The sequence below is a fragment of the Mus caroli genome, chromosome 2 (genome assembly GCF_900094665.2).
Source record: "Mus caroli chromosome 2, CAROLI_EIJ_v1.1, whole genome shotgun sequence".
In the NCBI taxonomy this organism is placed as follows: domain Eukaryota; kingdom Metazoa; phylum Chordata; class Mammalia; order Rodentia; family Muridae; genus Mus; species Mus caroli.
This window is the reverse complement of record NC_034571.1, coordinates 48,343,233-48,357,944: the sequence shown is the minus strand read 5'-3', so window position 1 is coordinate 48,357,944 and position 14,712 is coordinate 48,343,233. Positions and strand designations below refer to the sequence as shown.

At 43.0% G+C, this 14,712-nt stretch overlaps 1 protein-coding gene across 1 annotated transcript in view; it reads right to left on the bottom strand.

Moving 5' to 3' along the window:
• Fmnl2 (formin like 2) overlaps positions 1-14,712 on the bottom strand; it is a 279,533-nt gene that overhangs the window by 92,463 nt on the left and 172,358 nt on the right. The window contains exon 3 of the mRNA XM_029484851.1: positions 4,959-5,039. Coding sequence (XP_029340711.1) covers positions 4,959-5,039 — 81 coding nt within the window. The remainder of the gene's footprint in view (positions 1-4,958; positions 5,040-14,712) is intronic.

Genomic DNA, 14,712 nt, shown 5'->3' with positions numbered 1-14,712 from the left:
TGGCCTTCTAAAGACAAGTCTTAAACCTAACAATCTCTAGTTGACCTAACATGTTCCAAAAAACAAACATTCAGAAGTTAGCTCTTCCAACTAGTCCTCCCTTGCAAGGTCAGTCATGAAAGTCCATGTGCACATGCACATACTCAGAATGCTCTCCCTTACTCTCGCCTATCGAGATTCTATCTCTTTCTAGGTCTACCCTGTCCTTTCTTCAGTGAGTTCTGCTATGATAATGAATATATAAGCATATATATGTATATATGCTTTTAAATCTAAGAAGTCTCCAAGATACAATGGGCTGCTATACCATCAGTTCTTTGGAGGATTATTTCCCTACAAAACCTTAGTAGTGACTGTAGTCTCAGGCCACTCTGGGAGAAGGAAATCCAATGTGCAATGCCGAACTTTAAAAGATCCAGGCTGGAGCTGGAAAGATGGCTCAGTAGTAAAGAGCATTGACCAGAGGTCATGAGTTCAATTCTGAGCAACCACATGGTGGCTCACAACCATCTGTAATGGGATCCGATTCCGATACCCTCTTCTGGTGTGTCTGAAAACAGCTACAGTGTACTCATATACATAAACCAGATAAATCATTAAAACAAACCCAGGCTCTCTGTGCCGCAGCCTAATCCTCTCAAGCTTCTTTGCTCACTGGAAAAAGTTTTGTGAATTACAGCTCAGGATATAAAAGACCCTTGTCCTCTTCTACCACCAAGTACCACAGGAACAGAGGCCTCCATTCCCAGGCCACTAATCATGGCTCCCATACTTCAGAGGAATCCCATCCAAAAGGTAAGAAAGATAAGGTTGATAGCACAATTCCAGATGGTGGGGTTGCAAGATTTTTTGCCACATGCATGGGGACCATTAGCCAAAGGAGACAGCAACACTGCTGGGCACAGGCCAACTCCTGCTGCCTCTTCTCTTCTCTAAGTCCCTTGCTTTCCTGAAGTTGCTGTAACTGCTATTCTCAAATACCTTTAAAAAAAGATCTTGGATTTTTGTAATCAATATACGGTGGGATATATGAAATAAAAATATTCCAAATATAAACAAAAAAAGAAAGGTGTTCTGCCTCTGTTACCATGAAAGACCTAAATAAAAATGGCAAGGTCATTGGTGGTTTGGAGAGATATACTAGACTGGCTCCCTGCAGTGAGTACACTAAGCATGGGATTTGTCAGGTAGAGGACATATGATAGGGGCCTGGCTAAAGGCCAAAGTCCCATGCTGCTGCTTGTTAAGACATTTCAGATGGGTCCTTGGTACTCTCTACTGGTGCCTAAGTCTTCTTCCCAGGCTTCAAAGAAATCATCCCTAGATGGCCTTTTACAAAGAGCACAAGCATAGTACTTAAAACATAATACAGTTGTAAAGAGATCTGACCAAAGGATATGAGAAAAGAGGGAGGAAGAGGGGGAGAAAGAAATACAAGCAGACTGATATGGATGCTATACAGACTCTGAATATATGTATATGTATATATGTATGTATATGTATATATGTGTGTATATATGTATATGTGTATATGTATATATATATATATATATATATATATATATATATATATATAGAGAGAGAGAGAGAGAGAGAGAGAGAGAGAGAGAGAGACCCTAACAACACAAGTAAATCAAGTCACTGGGCTAGCAGCAGCAGCTAGAATCCATCAGACATTGGCTATGCTACGCACTGTAACCCTGCAACTGCCTGACCCTGAGACAAACTCAGCTGACTTCACTGCTGTGCTGCACTCTCCAGGGAGCAGCTCAATTTTTGGTTGGATTTTGGAATGCCTTGGCATCTACTTTGCTAACACATAAACAGTGAGTGTTAGCACTCTGCACTTCTAAAATGTGTCCACAAGACTTTAAAGCTCTCCAAAGAGTAACCTTGAACCTGCAGGTCCAAGCAGAAAGCAAGAGTGAGGAAGGATGCACTACCAAGTGATTCCCCCTCTTCTCTCTTTCCTCCCAGATATAGGACAGCCCCCTGGGAGGCAGCAGAGACAGGGTGAGCCACACAATAGGTTTCTCCTCACAAATGAAGAGTCAGCAAAGAACCAGACTCCTTGCTTCATGGTCTGTGACCTCTTACGGTGCCAGACATGAGCACAGCTTTCCCTGAGGCTCAGGCTAATAACCACTGGTATAAAATGAAGAGGCTGGTTTGTGAAATCCTGGGCTCAGAGATATCTAATTTAGGTTCTTCCTTCCCTACCCTAGGGGCTTTCATTTAAAGCTATTCTAAACAGAATGTGCTTGGGCATTTTTTTAAGGGCAAATTAAGTATCTTCTATTCAATTTCAACAAAAGATTAATGAATGAACTATTCGAGGACCCTGACCAGCGTTGAAGGAAGCCTGCTCAGCCTAGACAGTCTGGCTAAAAATTTAAAGGCCTGGTTTGAACACTCCCCAACCCCGTACCACAGCTGAGAATTTTAAGCTCATTTTTAACTGAAAGCCATGCCTTATTCCAAACAAATCTCCTTTTTTCTGGGGCTTAAGCATTACAATTATGTTGTGCGGAACAGATCCTTTCCTACTGCCTGCTCCTGACAGAATCTTATTACAGCAGGGGGGAGGGGGGTGCTAATCCGACCTCCAGTCCATTTCTCTGGAACTGAATGACAGACCTTGAAAGACAAGGCACAGACCAAACAAGGCTATTCAGTGGACACATGGGTCAGGACAGAGAAATCAGTGGCCCTCCATCAGGGGCATCGGGCATCTCCATTCCTCTTTATTAAGTGATCCGGGAAGCAGCGAGATGTTTAACAAGAGGTGCCCTGGTTTCTTCTACTTGGTTTTCTTTGTCTCCTGAGGGGGAGTGGGAGTGGGGCTGGGAGCTGAGGCTGTCATTTCTGGAAGTGTGGGTATCTCATGCTTTCTTTCTGGAATGTGGGATTGTTTCTAGAATGAACTGCATGCTGCAGGGTGGGAGAGCTCACTCCGTCTGTATTTAAGGGCTGCCATTTCACACCCCCACACACTCAGGTCACAACAAGTACGCCTAGGGCCAGGGGAACACTCAGCCATGACCTCAGGTCTGTGGATTTCTATAGGGTCAGCAGAGTTATTCTGTATAGACTGAGCACCCTCTCAGAAATAAATAGTATGGACAAAACTGCCCTTTTTTTCCATGCCTAAAAATGTGGGATTTATATGTAGTGTTTCTTCCAGGTGTTTCCTGTCACAGCACTCCCTAACCTGTAAAATTAAAGCTGCTCTCTGCCCAGAGCAAGAAACAAATCAGAGAAATTCACAAGAACTAAGCATCTATTGCTTTTTCACCTGGGGGCCAGGGGCTGGGGGCCGGGGGCCGGGGGCGGGGGGGAATTTGTGTTATTGAATACAGACCTTTTAGAAATGATTATCAAATTTCTGAGGGGGAGAAATATTACCAAGTGCATTCATAGAAGATCACAGGACAGGACATACAAGAATTGTATGGCAAGGAACCAAAGTGGGGAATCTCAATTTTCCTTTCTTTTCTTTATCTTATTTATTTAATGCGCATGTTTTGCCTGCTTGAAGGTGGGTACACCACTGCAAGCCTCATATACCAAGGTAAAAAGAGGGTGGTGAAGGCCCTAGAACTGGAGTTACAGTTGAGTGCGAGCTACTGTGTTTGTGCTGGGAACTGGGAACTGAACCCAGGTCCTCTAAAAGAGCAACAAACACTCTTAAATCACTGAGCCATCTCTCTAGCCCCAGAATCGCAAAGTTCAATCATTTCTATTGTTTAGATCCCTCTTGTCTGCAAATAAACCATAAAACAAAGGCTCAGGCCAGGCATGGTGGTGCACACCTTTAATCCCAGCACTTGAGAGGCAGAGGCAGGCGGATTTCTGAGTTCGAGGCCAGCCTGGTCTACAGGGTGAGTTCCAGGACAGCCAGGNCTGCACAGAGAAACCCTGTCTCCAAAAAAAAAAAAAAAAAAANNAAAAAAAAAAAAACCAAAAACCAAAAAAAAAAAAAAAACCTCAGGAAACTTCCAGAGGAAATAGGAACTGCTTTTTGAATGGCATTTTTGGGGGAGGAGATGTGTATATAGGTAATGAAGAGTTAGAGTGGAAAAATGAAAAGAGAAATGTTAGAAGGAGGGCAGAGTGGGAAGGAAGAGAGACGCAAGCATGCACACAAAGGAAAGCGAAGAAAGACCCCTGAAAACAGCTAACCAAGAGAAGTGTGCTTTTCTTCTCTCAGGACCACTGACACACAGGGAATTCAGCTCGAGGAACCTTGAAAGTGGAGAAAGTAGAAGGCCAGGGGAAGACAAGTGCTACCTGATACAAAGTGCCTTTACCCATAATCCTCAGGGACAGTTCTGCCCAGAGCCATCCCGGAGCAGAACAAGCCTGCAGGGTTGTGCCAGGCAACGTGCTTAGCCGCAAGGCAGCAGCTTAAGCCAATTGTGCGGCTGCACAAAGCAGGGCTTGTTGTAAAAGGAGAGATGGTTAAAAGTCACATCAGCTATTCCCTCCTTACCTTCTTGTGGTCGGGCTGGGGCTGGGGCTGGGGCTGGGGCTGGGGCTGGGGCTGGGGCTGGGGCTGGGGCTGGGGCGGGAGCAGCTGTGAAACATCAACAGCTGATGTCAGCATGCACCTGGGAGGACACCCCTGTGATTTTAGAGGGTCCTAGAAGTTCCCCCTGTCATTTGCAAGGCCTGCTTTGTTAGGGGGCCTAAGCAGTAAGGACAAGACTCGATGCTCTGTGCAAGGGGAACCAACAGTATCAGTAGCTGTCAAAGGAACATCATTTTTGTGTAGGCAAGTTTTATTAAGTGCTGTAGATTTTTTTCCCCTTTGTCTTCTCATGAAGATGGCCTCCAACGCATGTCTGCTTGGAGATCTGGCAAAAAATAACACAAAGGAAAGAGTCTTCTGATGTGACACAGGACGCTGAGGACTGAAGAGGAGGTGACAGCCAGGAGTGTTAACCCATCCACCTTACCTTCCTGGTTACAGCTGGGTCCAGGTAGCCTTTGAGCTTCTGTATGTATGTATGGGGAGGGTTCTTCACCTGGAATCGCTCCTGCAGGAAACACAGAGTTACGTAAACAGCAGAAACAGTATGAAGGAATACCACAGCCGGCCATATGAAACACATTCATGTCGTTACACATGACCAAATACTCCTCCAGTGTGAATGTGCTAATAACCATCATAGGCTAATTTTCTATCTTCTTGGGCTCTCCCTGCATAGGAGGAATCCAAGGTTGGAAAAAAGGGAGTATTCTCTTTCATAACATAGCTAGTGAGGAAGAGTGGACCTGAACCCATATGCTCTCAAGAGTGAGGACTGCTTTCCCAGCGGCCTCTGCAGCTGTCACTCAAAGGCCATGCTTTTCCCACGGCATCTCAGACTCACTGTCCGTGGATGTTCACCCTAGTGGATTCTCTGGGATATCTTCAATGTTAGCAAATCTTTCACTTGGAACATGCTACCTTTAAAAATAGCCACAGTTGGGCTGGAGAGGTGGCTCAGTGGTTAAGAACACTGACTGTTCTTCCAAAGGCCCTGAGTTCAAATCCCAGCAACCACATGGTGGCTCACAGCCATCTGTAATCGGATCTGATGCCCTCTTCTGGTGTGTCGGAAGACAGCTACAGTGATAAATAAATAAATTGAACAGTTGAACCAAGATTGGATAAAACTAATTTGTTTCAAAAATTAATAATGAGCTGATGCTGATAGATAGGGTAGAGAGTGTGGGAACATGAGAGTATGTAAGCAGGGATGCATGTTAGCATTGCTAGGTTTCTAATACAGCTTCCACAGTGAAGATCCCAAACTGCACGGGCGCATGCACACACATAACACAAACACACACAGAGACAGAGAGAGAGAGAGAGAGAGAGATACGTACACACACATACACACACGAGCATGTACCTCAAAATTCAAAGTCAAGGTTAAGAACTGAATGAAAAATGGTTCAAAAATCAGAAAGAGGGGCTATGTGGACCTGAGCAGTTGAATATACATTATGTTTTACATGAGTGAAAAATTTAAATATATCAGCTCTAAAAATGATTCTGCTTATTTATTTTTTAAATTTGGTTATTCAAGGGTTTCTCTGTGCCCTTGAACCTGCCTCTGTTGCCCTTGAACCTGCCTCTGCTGCCCTTGAACCTGCCTCTGCTGCCCTTGAACCTGCCTCTGCTGCCCTTGAACCTGCCTCTGCTGCCCTTGAACNCTCTGCTGCCCTTGAACCTGCCTCTGCTGCCCTTGAACCTGCCTCTGCTGCCCTTGAACCTGCCTCTGCTGCCCTTGAACCTGCCTCTGCTGCCCAAGTGCTGGGATTAAAAGTGTGCACCACCACTCCTGGCAAAGAAAGATTATTACTGTACTCTTTCCCACTTAATAACCCAATATATAAGTTCCCGGTAGTTATTTTTATTTATTCTAGTTAATTTTATTCCTTCTTCTACAGGAGAATTTTCCTAACATCACAGCATCGGCAACCGACCACAACAATTAAGCAGCTGTGCACTTTATACAAACATGTGGTGGCGCATGCCTTGAATCCCAGTACTCCAGAAGCAGAGACAGGTAGATCTCGGAGTGAATAGGTCAGCAAGGGTTATATAGGGAGGGAAGGAAGAGGGCGGGAGGACAAAAAAAATTGCATTTTTCAACATAGAATCAACGCATTCTTCCTGATTCACTCAAATCCTGCTTGGTTACAGACATAAAAATGTTAAACCATTAGTTTGTTATGTTGACAATGACATCTTAGTCCTGATCTATCTAGTAGAAACACTATATTGCATTGGTCAGAAGAAAGAAAGCAACTGCTAGTGAAGTACCAGCACCAGGTGATACAACTTCAACACAGTCCCTATACCTAAGACTTGGAGTATCATGACAGGAGAAGAGGGTTCATAAGAGCCTGAGGACCTGAAGTTTGCTAGGAGATTTTGTCTTCTACATGTGACAGGGAAGCTGTGCGCATAAAATCTCAAAAACATGGCTGCCTAGCAAGGCCCAAACAAAGACAATACCGGCTGTGGAAGGGGAATCTCTCCCTGGGCTCCACCCCAGATGAAGAGTTATAGGCGAGTAACAACTGCTGAGAGAGGGAACGAGCCCTCTGATTGGACATCCAACACCAAGTGTCTAGCCCTAAATCCATACCTATGAGCAACAGCCAAAGGACTCAGTGTGCATAGTTAATTATTCATTTGTGTAAGTATCAATAAAACATTTAAAAGGCCGTGACTTTGACAGAGAGCAAGGGACATGGGTGAAACTGAAGTGAAAAGAGGAAGGCAGAAAATGATATAATTATACTTTAAGTAAAAAATAAATTTCAAAAGAAAATACCATATTGTTCAACATTTTATAATACAGTACAGAACCTTAGAGTGAGACACTTTACTAATATTTCCTCTTCATTCAGAAATGATGTTATTTCACCACATAACCTGTATGTCCATCAAGCTAAAGAACAGACAGAGTACATGGTTGTTATTGTCACACATCCCTCAGGTAGAGATTAGAAAACTTCCCATTGGGAAGGGGAACTTTAATTATTCTAGTCCAGGAAGATAATCACCTGTCCACCCAGGGCTGAACTTAGTTTCTCAAGGATTAACTTATCTTTAAATGACACTTTATTCCTTAGAAGCCTTAGCTTGCTTGAGACTCTTTATTGGTAGGTAATTATATGAAGCATTACATAGATTAAAGAATGGAAAGTGAGTGATCTGGCGACCTCCTTGGTATCATTCAGAATGATATGTGTTACATACATATGATATACGCATTAAATTATGTGCAAGATTCACGTGTCACATGAAAATCCAGGCTTAAGTTCCCAATTCTATGGGAATCTATGGGTTCTTTTTTCTATATTATATAAGCATTCTTATTTTGAATATCATAGAATAAAAATTCTCAAGTGCAATAAGCTGTGGGTGATTAACTCAGCCGCTTCCAATGTTGGGGCAGGAGGATTGTGACTTCCAATCCCACTTCAACAACAAACAAAAGTGGAGCAAGAACCTGCTCTCGAGTCCTTCAGTTTCGAAACAAAGACAAGTTTCTTTTGGATCTCAGATTTGTCACTTTTATCATAATTTAACTGTCAAGTTTGTTTCTTTTGAGACACAGTCTTGAAAGTAGCCTCTAAGTCTTCCTACCTCAGCCTCCTCGATACAGGGGTTACAGGTATCTCACAGCTAAAGATGAGTTACTAAAAGTGTAACAGTACCCCACAAGAGACAGGAAACACTGCACAGGCGATAGTTACAGTAGGCTTGCTGCACAGTATAAATTAGTCAGATTCATATTAGCGCTAAAGGCACATGCTGCTAAGCCTATGTTCCTCTTGGGTCCATGACTGTCAAATAACTTCATGCTTACATTTCACATTAGCTGCCCTTCCCACCCCCAAAATGTGAGTCCACCTAGGCACAGACCTGCTCTGCAGATAAGACAATGGATGAAGAATTTACTAAAATCCACTTTATTAGCTAGAGATCAAGTTTGCTGCCACCAAGATGGAAAAGCAAAGCTATTCCTAAAAGAAGGAAAAGATGGGGTCATAACAAGGGTGAATTAAGGTAATGTCTTAGTCAGGGTTTCTATTCCTGCACAAACATCATGACTAAGAAGCAAGTTGGGGAGGAAAAGATTTATTCAGCTTGCATTTCCACATTGCTGTTCATCACCAAAAGAAGTCAGGACTGGAATTCAAACAGGTCAAGAATCAGGAGCTGATGCAGAGCCAATGGAGGGATGTTACTTACAGGCTTGCTTCCCCTGGCTTGCTCAGCCTGCTCTCTTATAGAACCCAAGACTATCAGCCCAGGGATGGCACTACCCATAATGCCAACCCCGCCCCCACTAATTGAGAAAAATGCCTTGCAGCTGGATCTCATGGAGCCATTTCCTCAAGGGAGCTCCTTTCTCTGCGATAACTCCAGCTTGTGTCAAGTTGACACACACAACCAACCAATAGAGGTAATTAGGTATCACAGCTCTGGAAGTAGACTATGCTGAGAGCTTTGCCTAGGACTCTCAGAAAGGCAGAGGTAGTTTCTTTCAAAACAGCTGAACTGTTTCCTTGGGCCCCACCTTCCCCTTTAACATCTAAACCTAGTAAAGTTGCTCAGTGAAGTCCTTCAGCTGTAAGGGTTTCGACTTGAGTATGCCACTCATTTAGAAAACGTTTTCCAAACTTTATATACCTTCTCAAACTTTGTGGATCATTACAGGGGAAATTAATTGAGGTTAATCTGGTGTGAGCTGGATTTATAACAAGCAGGTTTCAATCATTTCTACTCTATAAACAGTATTTGGATAAGAGATCCCAACATCAAACAAAATTCCATTCAAGTTCATCTTATACCTTAATATTCTGAGACCTAATGATATTTTAGCAAGACATCTGAACACGAATTTGCCAAGAAATTAATGACTGTTGAGATACGTACTGACTACTGAGTCTCTCCCCCCATTCATCCCTAAGTCAGGAGTGTTGTAGGTAGAGCTATTCACACTGCTTCAAGAACCCTACTGAATTAGATGTCAGCATAATGCTATTTTAATGTTTTTATTATACTGATTTCACAATAATTCATTCTAGTGAAAACACAGGAAGACCTTTTCTTTGGTTACATAAGCTTTCTACACAAATGATCTATTCCTCTTCACCTCAAAGCTGGAATTATTTGGGGATTGGTATCATTGCCAAAGGCTAAGCAAGCAAACTATAGTCACTACTAAGGCACAGTTACAACCAGTACTGTTGCTATTAGTGAGTTCTAATCTGATTTTCCAGATGCTGAGAAACAGTGAGAAAGTGACAGGAACCCTCCCTGTCTCCTAGGGTGCCATACCACTCTCTCAGATGGGAAATCCTGACATTAGCAAATGCTGAAAAGATGAGAAGAAAATATTGCCATAGTGTGTGTAGATAGCCATGATTTACTGTAGGAAAGGCCAAGTGTGCACCAGCTAGAGATGAGTGGGTTCAAGAGCACTCAGAGTTACTTAGCCCAAGGGCCCAGCAAGCGCTCAGAGCTAACCTATGCAAATAAAAAAGAATTCACACAAGTAGACCTGGACTCCCAAGGAATGAACAGTACCAAAGTCCCCAAAAGAACACATAGATTTTTATTTCCAAAACAATTATACATTACAGGAGTTGGTATACAGCACCACCTCCAGAAGGGATATATATGAGCTGTGTGTGTGTGTGTGTGTGTGTACACAATGAGACAGAAGAGGACAATGGAGAAAAAAGAGGCATACCATTAAACCCTTACCTATTTGGTCTAACTATTGGTGAAGAAGCTGGGACCATAGGACAGTGGTTCTCAACCTTCGCATCATAATCCCTTTGGGGGTTTCTATCAGATATTTACATTATGATTCGTAATAGTAGCAAATTTACAGTCATGAAGTTGCAAAGTGATAATTTTGTGGGGAAGGGGTCTACAAGATGAGGAAGTGTTTTAAAGGGCCACGGCAGTAGGAAGGCTAGGAAGCATTGCCATAGGAGAAGCCAACCTAGCTGCACAACCATTGAGAAGAGCCCTCTGATGATGATTAGACTGAAAAAGCATTCTGCAAAGCAAGCCTCTGCCTCAGAACATCTTCAACCCTGCTATCCTATTTAGATCATCCATTTCAAGGTATTCACTGGAACATCCATTTTTAATGGTCATTCAGAACCCATAAATAGAAGGTGCTATTATTTTAAAACTCAAAGAAAAATAAATCCAATGCTTCACTTCCAGGGTGGTAAAATCTCGTCTCTGTGATTCAGCACAAAGGGTTATGATACAAACTAGAACATGATAAGAGCCATATGTGATCCTCCTCAGTTCAAAGAGAGGTGAGGCGGTTTCCAACTGTGTGGATCAAAGGGATGTCCCTGGAGAAAGAGGGGTTTGGATCCAATGCTGAAGGAGAGGCAGCACAGAGCTATCCTATCCCAAGTCTCTGCAAGGCAGAAGACAAAAAGTGTTCCAGATGAGGACGTCTGGGAACAAAGGCAGAGGTGCATGGAGTGTAACTTCAGGGCCTTAAAAAAAAAAAAAAAAAAGCTGGGTTCCAAGACCTCAGTGCCAGAAAAGTCAGGGCACGAAGAATCTCAGGTCATTGGAACAGGCAAGAAAGATGCCAGAAAATAAGCTAACAGAGAGTGGGTAGCTAACAGAGCCAAGACAGAGCTCTAACAAATAGAAAACCATATGGGTAGAACTGTGTAACTCTCCTTTTCCCTTTCCCAGCATTAAAAGCTGTCCGTTTCTGCATAAAACTAGAACTGAAAAAGAAAAAAAAAATCAGCATGCCAGATTCCTTCCCCAGCCATGGTTTCTTGGAGAGCTCTGAAGCATTCCTTAGCTCACTATGAAATCACTTTCCTAGCCGGGGGAGGGGTATCCAAGTATTCCATTACAGCTCTCAGACTGAAACCTCTTTGAAGAGGCTTTTCCAAACAGTCTCCATTATTTAGACTAGCAAAAGTCTCTTCTGGTTCACTCTAGTTCAACAGGGCTTTCTTCATCAAAACATCCCATGGCTCCTCTTCTAATGCGCTGGATTAATTAAGCTGGCCCAATCCTATCCATCACTCAACATCTTTCTCAACGTGAGGGTTGGTTCCCCCTGAATGCTTTAACCTTGTGAAGGAAGAGGCTACTCTGACAACATCGGTCCATGATTTCAGGTGGGACCCGGCACAAGCCAACCACCAGGGTGCATGGAACACGACAGCACTCCCCAGAAATGCTATTACTGCGACGGGGAATCTAGGAACCAGACACAATAGTGAAAGGTCACACCGGCAGTTGAATAAGCTTTCAATTAGCCAGACTCTTTATTTTAGCAGCCAAAGATTTTATTTTAGATTGATACTTCTTAAGAAAAGACAAACAACCATATCCCTCCACCCAATGCAAGCACAGGTACTTATTACATTGCAAATTCTCTTCACCTAAGCCATCAAATACCCAAGAAACATCTAGACAGCAAATCTTATTAAGTATAGCTTCACACTTTAGCTTCTATGTAAAATTACAGAATTCCTCTCATTATTTGGTCTAAAACCTAAATGGATTTGTGTTTTGCCTATGAAGACATAGGAACATGTTGAAAGGTGGTATATCCATCACTATAGTCTACGCGTCCATTAACATCTTATAAAATGGCTGGGGAATAATTTGGGGATGGGAAGCCAGCAGCAGAGCATCTGCCTCTCGTGTGAGGGGTTCTGAGGTAGATATTCAGTACTGTTTGTTTCTAAAGCCTTATTTCTTCATCTGAAATGTAGAGCTATGAAATCTTCTATCCCATGTATTACACTGCCCAAGAACTCTACTTAAGAATATCTTCAGTACAAACAAAGACTAGAGATCATTGAAAGCTTTCCAAAGGCGATCATGTAGCATAAAAACAAAATATTGGGTAACAAGGAAAGTGGGTAACAAAATCTTGAAAGAGAAAGGGGAGAAGGAAGAAAGAGAGGGAAGGAATGAGGGAGAGAAGAAACATCTAGACAGTGAAGTGAGCCCCTGGGCATGTCTGTCTGTGATAGGCTTCCCAGAGAGGATGAGATCATGGCAGCAAAGATCTAACAAATGGACTAAGGATCTATAATCTGCTGGTAGTGTTCCAAGACTATGGAAGGAAGCAGGTCACTGAGGGAGCACACTTTGTGCCTAGATCCCCAACTGCATTCCTTCTCTTCCTCTGCTTCTGGCAACCATGATGTGGATTGCTCTAAGTTACCATACTGCCCCCATCCCTGTCACAGACACCTCTGAAAAACGGGAACCTAGAGAAACATTTCTCTCCTTATAAAATTGTTTATGGCAGGTATTTTGACACAACAGAGCAAAGGTCTCCTCCCCTCTCCATTCCTTACCCGAGCAGCTTCAAGCCTATGTTTCCATCTTCAGATCACAAGAAGATGAAAACAGCAGCTTCATTCTTTGCTTTTATATTCACGATCAGTCATTAAGCCAGGTACTCAAAGATTACTTAAATAGGCAAGTTAAAACGCAGGTTGAACTAAGTCCTACTAAATGGCTCACTACAGGACATGGGCTGGCTTATCACACATCCACCTCTGAACAGCATCCATGTTCGACAAAGTTAACAGACTGTCAAAGTTATCCTCTAAGGAGAGCATCGTCAACAGCTGGGTGGTGATGTCACCATGTACCAGACAGGATAAACACCTGAAGGACCAACAACATCTTACCACCACGAACTGAACTGATTTCACTTGATCAGTGATGCTAAGCAAGGGCAGACCTGGATTCCACTCACATGACAGAAACTCCTGTAGTGCCATGGTATTCGGGTAACTGACAGCTGCTACATCCTTTAGCCTTATCCAGAGCAAGAGGTCACCATGGTGACAGAGAATATGAAGTCTTCATACCAAGTGCCCTCTAAACTTAAGTAACCTTGCATTCTTCTTTGTAAGAGAAATCTGTTGACACTTAACACTCACCTCGAAAGTTCTTCCTGGCCTGGCAGTGGTGGGATATGTCTTAAATCCCAGCAGAGTCAGGAGGATCTCTCTGACTTTAAGGTCAGCCTGGTCTACATAGAGAAATTCTGTTTCGAAAAACAAAACAAGCAAACAAAAACAAACAAAAAAAAAAAAAAAAAACGATCAGAAAACACTTTCCTGAATGCCAGACCACAGAGAACACAGAGCTGAGAGCACAGTTCACATGCACACTCCATGAAGTAGCCTTGCTCTGGAAGATGGTGCATAGCATCTAGCATGCCAATCTTGAGAGTGGCAGTACAATAGTTTGAGTCAACTGGAGAGGCAGAAGCCACAGTTACAAAGTGCTCTAAGGGCAACTGCTGGCAATTTTAGCAAAACACAGAAGAAAAAAACCCAAAAATACAAAACAAACCAAATCTCTCAACTATTTACAAGACACTCAGAAGTCATTTGATCTGGGAGGAACCGGATATTTACCTTGTCTGGCTCTTAACTCAGTGATTGCCCAGTGTACGTGATGAGGCGCTGAGTTCAGTGCCTACCATCGTAGCATAAGTAAGTACTACCATAAAATAAAACCTATATTGAAACAACAATTTCATTCAAACATACAATATGTCAGTTGTTCCATTCTCCATATCCTGCAGCAGTGTCTGCAAATTTATACAACACACCTTTATAATAACATTTATACTTTCATGCCACATGAGTCAGGCAGTCAACCAGCTCAGTCTTTTACTTTCTTTCTTTTTTCCTTTTTAAGACAGGGTGGGCTCTGGACTCAACTTCACTGCACAGTCTTCCAAATGCTGAGATTCTACATGTGCATTTGAAAGAGAAAAAGAGTCTACAGTCCCAGTCATATTACCAGTTACCAGGCAGGAATCAATGCTATGCTCTTTGGGGCAAAAGGAAGCATATGGCTTTGAGCTGGACATTCTCTAGCAGCTAGCTCTAGCCTTGAATGCCAAACAGTACTTCTGACAAAGCCTCTGTGTCGAAGGATAAGCTCAGAAAGTATTAAAAAGCTAGCCACTCATCTGTGATCCCAACACTGGGGACACCTAGGCAAAAAACCTGCTGTGAGTTCAAAACCAGCCTGGAATAGAAAAATGCTCTCTCAGGAAAAGAAAGGAAGGAAGGAAGGAAGGAAGGAAGGAAGGAAGGAAGGAAGGAAGGAGAGGAAGGAGAGGAAGGAGAGGAAGGAGAGGAAGGAGAGGAAGG